Source organism: Alosa sapidissima, chromosome 9 (genome assembly GCF_018492685.1).
Source record: "Alosa sapidissima isolate fAloSap1 chromosome 9, fAloSap1.pri, whole genome shotgun sequence".
NCBI lineage: Eukaryota > Metazoa > Chordata > Actinopteri > Clupeiformes > Clupeidae > Alosa > Alosa sapidissima.
This window is the reverse complement of record NC_055965.1, coordinates 36880138-36890137: the sequence shown is the minus strand read 5'-3', so window position 1 is coordinate 36890137 and position 10000 is coordinate 36880138. Positions and strand designations below refer to the sequence as shown.

Here is a 10000-nt window from a genome sequence, read left to right as displayed (position 1 = left end):
TTTAGTTATGACAAATATTGTCATAACTAAATAAAATATAAATATAAGTCTCAATCTGTCCATTTCTTTCCAGAAAACTTGCCAGAAGTCATCGTTTAAGGGGCTGTTTTTTCAAAAGTCATCGACCCTCCTAGCTTAGCTGACCCTCCTAGCTTAGCTGACCCTCCTAGCTTAGCTGGACCCTCCTAGTTTAGCTGAACCTCCTAGTTTAGCTGACCCTCCTAGCTTAGCTGACCCTCCCAGCCCTCCTAGCTTAGCTGACCCTCCTAGCTTAGCTGACCCTCCTAGCCCTCCTAGCTTAGCGGACCCTCCTAGTTTAGCTGGACCCTCCTAGTTTAGCTGGACCCCAGACCCTCCTAGCTTAGCTGACCCTCCTAGTTTAGCTGGACCCTCCTAGTTTAGCTGGACCCTCCTAGTTTAGCTGACCCTCCTAGTTTAGCTGGACCCTCCTAGCTTAGCTGACCCTCCTAGCCCTTCTAGCTTAGCTGACCCTCCTAGCTTAGCTGAGGAGACATGGGAGACGAACGCTCTAACCACTGAGCTAAAAGCCCAGGCTTCCAACTCAGCGGTTAGAAGTGTTCTAAAGGTTAGGGCTGTGAGGATTTACATGGGGAACTAGCACGCTAGCTCAGTCTGCCTCCGTTACACTAGACTACTTACCACTTCAACACCATTGACTGTATCTGTTTAAACTGTAACTGTAACAGTTCAACTGTTCAAACTGTAGCCTAAAGTTAACTAACAGTTCAACACAAGCAAAATATTGCGAGCTCAATGCACGTGTGAGTTGTTATGGGAACATACACAGACACCAATTTTAGGAAAAGGGCTGTTGACTGGTCTTCAGCTATTTTGCTACGGTTTACACGTCTAGAAGAATACATTTGAGTCGTTATAGGCTCTGGCTTATTATGGAGCATAATAGGAGCAAAGTTATGATCAAAAAATGTATCAGGGGCGAAAAATCCGAGGGGGCACGTGCCCCCTTAACTTCAATGGGCATGACGCCACTGCCTGTGTGTGTGTTTGTGTGTCAGTATGTGTGTGTGTGTCTGTGTGCGAGTTTGTGTGTGTGTGTGTGTGTGTATGTATGTATGTATGCCTGTGTGTGTAAGTGTGTGAGTTTGTGTGTGTGTATATGCCTGTGTGTATGTTTGTGTGTGTGTGTGTGTGTGTGTGTGTGCATGCTTGTGTGTGTATGTGTGTGAGTTTGTGAGTATGTGTGTGGTTGTGTGCGTGTGTGCACATGTGTGTGTGCACGTGCGTGTGTGCGTGCGTGTGTGTGTGTGTGTGATTCACCTGGACCTGTAAACCCCTCCCTCATGACCAAACCCACCGTCTGCCAACTGCCTTATAAGGGCATAGCTGTCACACGAGGGTCGTCATGGAGATGAGTAAGATACATTGGAGAAAAAAGAGAGAGAAAGACTGAAGGAGATAGGGAGAGAAAGAGAGAGAGAGAGTGATAGAGAGAGGGAGAGAAAGAGATAGAGTGAGTCATAGAGAGAGAGGCTGATAGAGAGAGAGGGAGTGGTAGAGAGATAGGCTGATAGAGATAGAGTGAGAGAGAAAGAGAGGCTGATAGAGAGATAGTGAGAGAGAAAAAGAGAGGGGCTAATGGAGAGAGGGGGTAAAGAGAGCTTGAAGGAGAGAGGGACAGAGACTGAAAGAGAAAGACTGAATCAGAGATGGAGAGAGAGAGCTGAGAGAGTGGGAGAGAGAGAGAGCTAAGGGAGTGGGAGAGAGAGAGAGAGAAAGAGAGAGAGAGCTGAGGGAGTGGGAGAGAGAGAGAGCTAAGGGAGTGGGAGAGAGAGAGAGAGAAAGAGAGAGAGAGCTGAGGGAGTGGGAGAGAGAGAGAGAGAGAGCTAAAGGAGTGGGAGAGAGAGAGAGAGCTAAGGGAGTGGGAGAGAGAGAGAGAGAAAGAGGGAGCTGAGGGAGTGGGAGAGAAAGAGGGAGTGGGGGAGAGAGAGCTGAGGGAGGGAGAGAGAGGGAGGGAGGGAGGGAGAGAGAGAGAGAGAGAATGTCTTTCTAGAGTTGTTTCCGCTTTAGTCATGTGACAAGCTGCTCCACATTCCACCACACCCATGTGATCTGCACTCAGCTCTCCTTATATGGGCGTGACAGGGTCATGTGACCCAAACACACATCCCCTTATAAGGACGTTACTGGTCTTGCACTTAAAGGGCCAGGCCTGGAAATGGCCTACCATTGGGAAATGCCTGGGTGGGTGGGTGTGTCTGTGTGCATGTGTGTGTGTGTGTGTGTGTGTCCTAGTGAGAGATTGTTGGATTGATCACCAAAGGTAAAAGGTTGCAGTGTAGCATCAATTCACATAAATCCCGGTCTCTGCATTTTAACCCAATCGTTAAATTAGTGAAACACACTCAGCACACAGTGAACACACAGTGAGGTGAAGCACACACTAATCCCGGCGCAGTGAGCTGCCTGCTACATTGGCGGCGCTCGGGGAGCAGTGAGGGGTTAGGTGCCTTGCTCAAGGGCACTTCAGCCGCGGCCCACTGGGCAACCCTCCGGTTACAAGTCCAGAGTGGTAACCAGTGGGCCACGGCTGCCCACGAGGTATATCATCACCGGTCATCAGCCATCTGTGTGCTTGGCCCTCATCTCACTCATCTCACCGGAAGTCCCATCCCTACAACTGCCCTGTCATCGCCTATTGCTGTCCCCTTGCCCGGACTCCTGGCCCGTGCAGCCTAGTGACCCACTACTTGCCCTATGACAACTCCTAATCCCCCTGGACAATTCATTTCCTACACTGGACTATTTGAACTTTCTGACTCTAAATAGGATTCATGCATTATCATACTGGATATGTATGTAACCATCCCACCTCTTGTAACATGCACCTCAGGTGGCTTTAACCCCTCCTCTCACCTCTCCTCCACTCACTCCTTTTCCCTTGCTTATCTAAGAACATTTATTGATCTGTGAGGAGATTGTAGGCCTGTTCCATTACCAGTATTCTATGTCATAACATGATTTTATTTTCATTAAGGACAAATTGTGTCTCTTGACACAACAGGTCATATTCAAAATGTGGTTAAAAAAAAAACATAATATGTGAAGGCAAGAGTGATGTGCTTAAACACTATGTTCTTTTCTCTACATCTGACTAACTTATTCATTTATCATGTAAACAGACCTTACTGTTCTGTAACTGACCCTTGGCAGATGGGTCAGTTACAGTTGGCCATCTGCTCGAGGTTTCTTCCTATATGTATCTCCAATTCTAGGGAGGTCTTTCTCACCCCTGTTACCCATGGGCCTTCTTTTCTTTTCTCTGATTGTCTAACATTCTGTAAAGCGCCATGAGACATGTGTATCATTTTTTACCGCTCTATAAGTGACACTAAGGCCCCGTCCACACGGAGACGCTTTTTGGGTTAAACGCACAGGTTTTGCATCGTCTTGGCCGATGGTCTAAACGAATCTAAACGGAAAAATCTGAAACTGTAGCCCTTGCGAGTCCGTTTGGATGGCGAAACCGCATACTTGCATATTGATGATGTCATCGCCACACCTCATCTACCTGTGACCTCCGACCCTCGGGACATGAGAGTACAGTTGGATGGGCTACCTGTGGCCGCCGAAGTAGGATAGAAAAATCTGGCGGTTTCCAGCCTGAAATCAAATCGCCGGCAGATCGACCCAACAGCTGGGTTTGCTGATGGAAAGCCTATTGCAGTAATCAACCCAGCAGCTGGGTTTGCTGGTGCAAAGCCCATTGCAGTAATCAACCCAGCAGCTGGGTTTGCTGGTGGAAAGCCCATTGCAGTAATCAACCCTATACTTTTATATTATTAGTGTGTGCTTCACCTCACTGTGTGTTCACTGTGTGCTGTTTGTGTTTCACTAATTCACGGATTGGGATAAATGCAGAGACCAAATTTCCCTCTCGGGATCAAAAGAGTATACATACTTATATACTTATACTTATACAACCCTGCTGGACATATATGCATGAATGAGTTTTTTTAAATCATGTTTTAACATCACCTCTAATTTGGCAATGTTTTGTGCTGAATTAGTTATTGCTTTCATGAGGCTGTTAGAATGTAGATCACTGTCAAATACACCAAGTCTTAATTTCCTCCTTTTTATCAAATAGAATTTATTCAGGTTTTTTTTCAGTACTGTAGGTGACTACCTGAAGAAGACACGCATCCAATATGCTGGGTGTGTGCACAATGTTAGTGTGTGACTGTATGCGTGAGTTGAACTTTGGCCCTGTTATGCAAGAACTCTGGCAAGCGTGCATGTTGCCTCCCCGTTTGCCCAGTAGGGCTGACGCTCTGGTGTGACGTCACATTGAGCGGACACGCCGGGTTGTGTTGTTACTTCCCGGTTGGACGCATTTTTGCAGGGCCAAATAAGCTAACTTTCTAACACTCGCGAAGGGAACAATCCCGGCTGTACCACAATCACTTGTGAGCCGGTCCTAAACTACAGTTAATGTAGCCTGCCTAACCCGGGATCGACTGGATCTCAAGTGCGCTACAAAACCCCTCACGTCTTCATCTTTACCCGGAAACTGAGCAATACTAGGCTATGCAGGCGGCAGTCATGCTTCTGTGTCTGCGGCAGTATTCCTGAATCTGTTCTGTTGACAACCGGATTATCCGTTATGTCAGTCCGTCTACTCCGACCCACACCCGCCCCATCAAATAGCCTAACGCCACATCCCCCGTCCCCTCGCGCTCACCGGCTCTTTATGCTCGAGTGCGGTGAAGCAGCAACGTTAGCCCTTATGAGCTACACCCTCTTTCAGCTGTACCCGATTGAAGAGTTTAGGTAGTCGGAAAGCATACGTTCATCTTCTCTATCTATGTGCAAAGACGACCTGACCTCACGATCAGCGTTATCGTTCATTTAATAGGCTGACAATGATATAGAGACTGGGAGGGTGGGGTAGCCAGAACATGTCTGGACTGTAGCCCACGGCAGCAGGTTCAGTCTGTGACTGACATGTTCAACCCATGACATGCAATGATAAACTTGACAGATAACCCTGGTTCGGTTTGAGATATTTCCACTATGCACATATATGGATATACTACGACAGCCTACTTGTTGCCCGTGTCGACTGTAACGTTTCAGCATCCAAAGCTACCGGTTAATATCCATATATGCACGAACATATATGATATGTATAATGAAGTATGATATAAGGTGTTCTAACGATGTTGCAATTGGTATCAGTCCACGAAAAAAGTATGTCCACCACAGTTCTGGTAGTACTAGTTTGGGGATCACCAAATCAGAGCGATTTATGCATGGTTTGTTTACAGTTGTTGTCATGAACCTTCAAGCGACGTCTGTACAGTTGTATGCGATATGTTGAATGAAGGTCATATAGTTATTGCACAACAATCACAACAATGTAGTGGTTTTCTTGTAATGTAACTTTTATTGTCATATTTAGTCACGATTTCGGCGATGTTGAGGAGGCAGTCTCAGACAGGCAACAGGAATGAACTCCGCCAAGTGGATGATGGTTGACCAATCAGAATGCTGCGTGCCGAAAGATTACCTTATATGGAAAGAGCCAGTCACCGAGCCGGGTATAAATCCTTCGTGTTACCATTGATTCATGCTTCAGTGTGCTGTTCCTCTCAGGCGGAGTACCGACAAAGTTTTCAGCTCAAAACCCTCCTAATCCCCAAAACTCACAGGTAGGCCTGCTTTCTCAATTACTAGTCAGTCATTTTTTTACTTCATTGTAACATTACTTGGTAGTTTGGCATTTGAAACCGTCAGACATTATTTTTACACGTTAACGTTACTGAAACTGTATAAGATAGTGGATAATTATGTTAACGTTAGTTCCTTGTTAAGTTGACTCTAAGCAGTTCTGGTGATAACGTTACAATTTTCTTAATTGAATGTTAGTTGTACATGTCTTCCTTAAGGAAGTTACGTTAACGTAGTTCAATAGATAAAGTTGGCTTGAATGACCCATCAAGGCGTTGCCGTCATCGGTTAACTTGCTGGCTAACGTTACCAGATGCTAACGTAAAATTAAAGCCTGTGTTGCAGGTTAACCGCCACTGTTAATTAATGGGTACATAAAGCACTCAATATATGTATATAATTTTTAAAAATGTCTCCAAATGGTGTTAAATGCCAGTTTTTGTTGTTTTTAACATTAGCGGGTTTTTTTTTTTTTTTACGCAATTCGGTGATGTCACTTTGGGGACTACATGATCTGCGCTTCATGCATTTCAATGGACATCGCCGGTTGCACTTTCAACATAAAGTTTGTATATTTACACTTCGAATTTCGTCACAGCATTTATATCACAGCTACCATATGATCTACCAATGGTAATAACGGTGCCTGATATCAATTTAGTATTTTTTTCTGAATTTCGGGAGGTCTTGTTTTGTAGGGTATGTTTTACATTCATTCCTATGGGAAACGGTCGCGGTTACACTTTCAACAAAGTTTGTGTATTTACACTTCGAATTTCGTTACAGCATTTATATGACAACGACCCTATGGTATAACAAAGATAACGATGTCTTCCGATTTTAGTTTAATGCAATTTTCTGAATTTGAGAGGCCTCGTTATGAGGCTACATAATGCACATATTCAGTTCAATGCATTATGCTTCTAACGTTACGACATTTTTTTTTTTTTTGTTACTGTCAGTGAACAGCAAGGGCAAACTTAGTCAGAAGATCAGAATATAAAGCATCATGATAGCTAGCTATGGGCTAACTTTCCAGTCCCACCTGTGAGCCACCCCTGTTGTTGCAAACTTAGCTTCTAGCCGCCGCCGATTAGGCTGGTCGTGTCTTCAGCATGATTATTTTCGATAACTACTGCTCGTGATTGATTGCCATAGAGCTGCACAGTCCCGCCCACAGCCGATGCCGGATGTAAAAATTCAATGCAATTTCTCCATTGACAATTGCGGTATAAGCCATAAAAACTTAACTGCACGTGGTAGACTTAAAACCAGCTACGGCTGTACTAAGCGATTGTATATGCTCCTATAGACCCCAAGAGTTCATGGGGCACTAACCTTGTGTTGAGAGAAATGCCTTTATTCGCGATCTCTTGGATAAGTACTTCATTACCCACAATGCTGAACAATCCCACAGTGATGCCTCTGATTGGTGGAAAGGCCGTTATGGTCATAGTTTGATACTTTCTCAGCAAAAAATATTGCCTAAGATGGCGGAGTCTTTTACTGCCTATGGCAAATCTTAATGTGATTAAAAACTTTCTTGATGAATATTGGTACTTGTATCAACAAGGATTGGGGTTTATACATCACACAAACTTAGTCAGGGCCAATACACTATCAAATAGACCACTGTAAATGTTAGTTTAAACACAAACTTTTCAGGTTAACCTTTAGCATTTCTGACATTGTATGGCATTACATAATGCAGCTAACGTTAGCCTACATGCTGCAACACAGGTATGAAATATATTGTTTTTAGTGAGTGTCCAAAGGGGTGAAAGCCACTTTAAATCAGGCTACATTATTGACTGTTGTGTGTCCGAGAGTCAGTTTGTGGGTAACGTGCTGTCGCCGGTTGGAAATGGAAAATAAATCGCGCCGATTTTGCCTATATTATTCAGTGAGGCGCGGTGGTTTATGGGATGAGTAGTTCCTTCGCTCGGAAATGAGAATATGTACAGTCTTGTACCTTTTTTTTTTTTTTTTTTTTTTTTTTTAATTTTCTCTTCGTTTTTCACTCGAAATGATGTGTTCTTATGAGTTAGGCTAACCAGCTTCGGCATAAGACATGCTCTAAAAGTCTTTAGATAAGGATTTTTCCAAACGTCAATGGGACAAATGAATGGGAATCTTACATCCGGCACCTAACCGCATTTTGGCTGTGGGCGGGACTGTGCAGCGCTATTGACATCGTCAGGGTACGGCTTACCAAAGAGGGAGATAATATGGGCAAGTCGCAGTTTTGCAGGTGCTTGTGTGGGCTGTGCCGTCCCTAAGGAAACTGTGGTGGAGAGCTGCAGTAACAAGGGAAGCGAGTGCATTTTGGCCACTGGTCGAGGAGATCCCCCGTGACCAGCATATGACATGATGTCTAGCTATCTATCTACCTGTCTATATACATAGGCTATCTATTGCTGAACAATCCCTTACTCGTCTCTCTACTCCTCTCTCGTTACTCTCAAGGGTCTCAAGGTGGGCTTTGGTCTGTAGCCTCCCCAAGGTGACGCAATGCATTGTGGGGGAAAGGAGACTCACTTCAAACGCTGTGAAATAGTACCTGCTTTTTTGTATTATATTCCGTTTTGTGATGCCCAACATCAAATACAATGGATAACAGTTTAAATGTTTATTACCAACAAGCAAATTGTACAAATTCGTTGGAAAATGAACCCTGCAACACTGCCTTTAACGTTATTTGATCACAACGAATGCATTTTAACGTTCGACTTATGCTTGTTTCAATGACCAATAAAGGCAACTGCTGTTGGCCGTCACCAAGTTAAGCAAAAAATGACGTTCCGCACAGCTAAGTTAATGTTACGGTAATTGTACTGTTGGGTTTGGCTAAGGAAACTTAACATGAATTAATGGTTACGTTTTTTGACTCGTCTGGCGGTGTTAAAATGAACGTTAATTGGGAGTAACGTTAAAGTTTATTATGGACGCCGTTTCGTTGGTTTTAAAACTTTCCGTTAACTAAATTCGAATGCGGGTGTGGTACGTCGCTGCAATGGTGGGTGTGCCCCAGCTAATGCAAACGTTAGCAGCTAGCTCTGATGCAGCTTCAATGCTTAACTTGCCGTTAACATTGCGCGGGTTGTGCGATCCATATCAGCTCCTTAACTTGGCCTGTCAAGGGGGTTAACTTGGGTCTGAGTTTATAAAAATGTTAATCTGTAACTTGGGTGGGGCGAGTTTGCATAACGCTAACGTAACGTTAGCCCTTAGCGGCTTGAATTCCACAATGGGCTAATGGCCTGTCGGTCTTTATCCCTGGCTAGCAACACCAGCCTTGGTTAAATTGTTAACGTCCACAAACATTTGGTAATTTCCCTACGGATTTAGTTTGAAGTGTGTTTTGTGTGTGACTGGAGGCTAGTGCGTGTAACATTATCGTTGAGCCGCTGGTCTGACCGGTTTCTCGGGTTAGTGTCGGGAGGGAGTGGTCGAACCGTTGCCTAGGCCCGTGGCTGTGTTCAAACTATCTCCTTATATGGCAATTCTCAGTCAAGAGCGGGACTTCCTTTGTTTTAAATCTCCTCTTTTCAGGTCTGCGCCTGCGCACCATCTGGTGGCCGCCCATTCGCATTGCCTTTCTTTAGACCGGAAACATGGAACAGATGTGAAGGGTGGACTGAATTCTATGTCTGAGTGGCTGTTTTTAAGAAGCCGACTTTGTGTTTTGCAGTAATGGAAGACGAAATCGCCGCCCTGGTCGTTGATAACGGCTCTGGGATGTGCAAAGCTGGCTTTGCTGGAGATGACGCCCCCCGTGCCGTGTTCCCCTCCATCGTCGGCAGACCCAGACATCAGGTGAGATCACGTTTACGTGCAATAATGTGTACAGTACAGAATAAGTGCTAGTTTCAAAGCAGGGTTTTAATCATTTTGTGGCATTTGAATGCCTTAGTTTCAAGGCAGTGTTTTAATGATTTAATTTGAGTCATTTGGATGCCTTGTTAGTTTCAAAGCAGTGTTTTAATGATTAATTTGAGGCATTTGAATGTTAGTTTCAAATTCATTTCCAGTTATTTGACTGTCCCCTTTTATGGACTGGCAGAGCATATTAAGCCTGTAGTCTGTTAAATAGTAGAATTATTTTGGGGATTCAAGGAAAATGTAGCACACTGCCCTTGATTGTCTGACAAGCTTTTCATGTAGATGTGTGTTTTGGCCGAATAACATTTCAATATGAGAGGAGCAATATTCCGGATGCTTCTATTGAGCTCCTGGTTTGCTTGGATGTGTAAATGTAGAGTAGAATGACATGGGAGAACCAACTTTT

The 10000-nt window shown here is 44.4% G+C and overlaps 2 protein-coding genes across 2 annotated transcripts in view; one reads left to right on the top strand and one right to left on the bottom strand.

The window, feature by feature from the left end:
• Positions 1-10000, bottom strand: part of LOC121718522 — an 823508-nt gene that overhangs the window by 497018 nt on the left and 316490 nt on the right. The window lies entirely within an intron of this gene.
• The window catches only part of LOC121718942 (actin, cytoplasmic 1-like), a 7082-nt gene continuing 2628 nt past the window's right edge, over positions 5547-10000 (top strand). The window contains exons 1-2 of the mRNA XM_042104391.1: positions 5547-5693; positions 9404-9528. Of these exons, the coding sequence (XP_041960325.1) occupies positions 9406-9528 (123 nt within the window). The 5' untranslated portion in view covers positions 5547-5693; positions 9404-9405. The remainder of the gene's footprint in view (positions 5694-9403; positions 9529-10000) is intronic.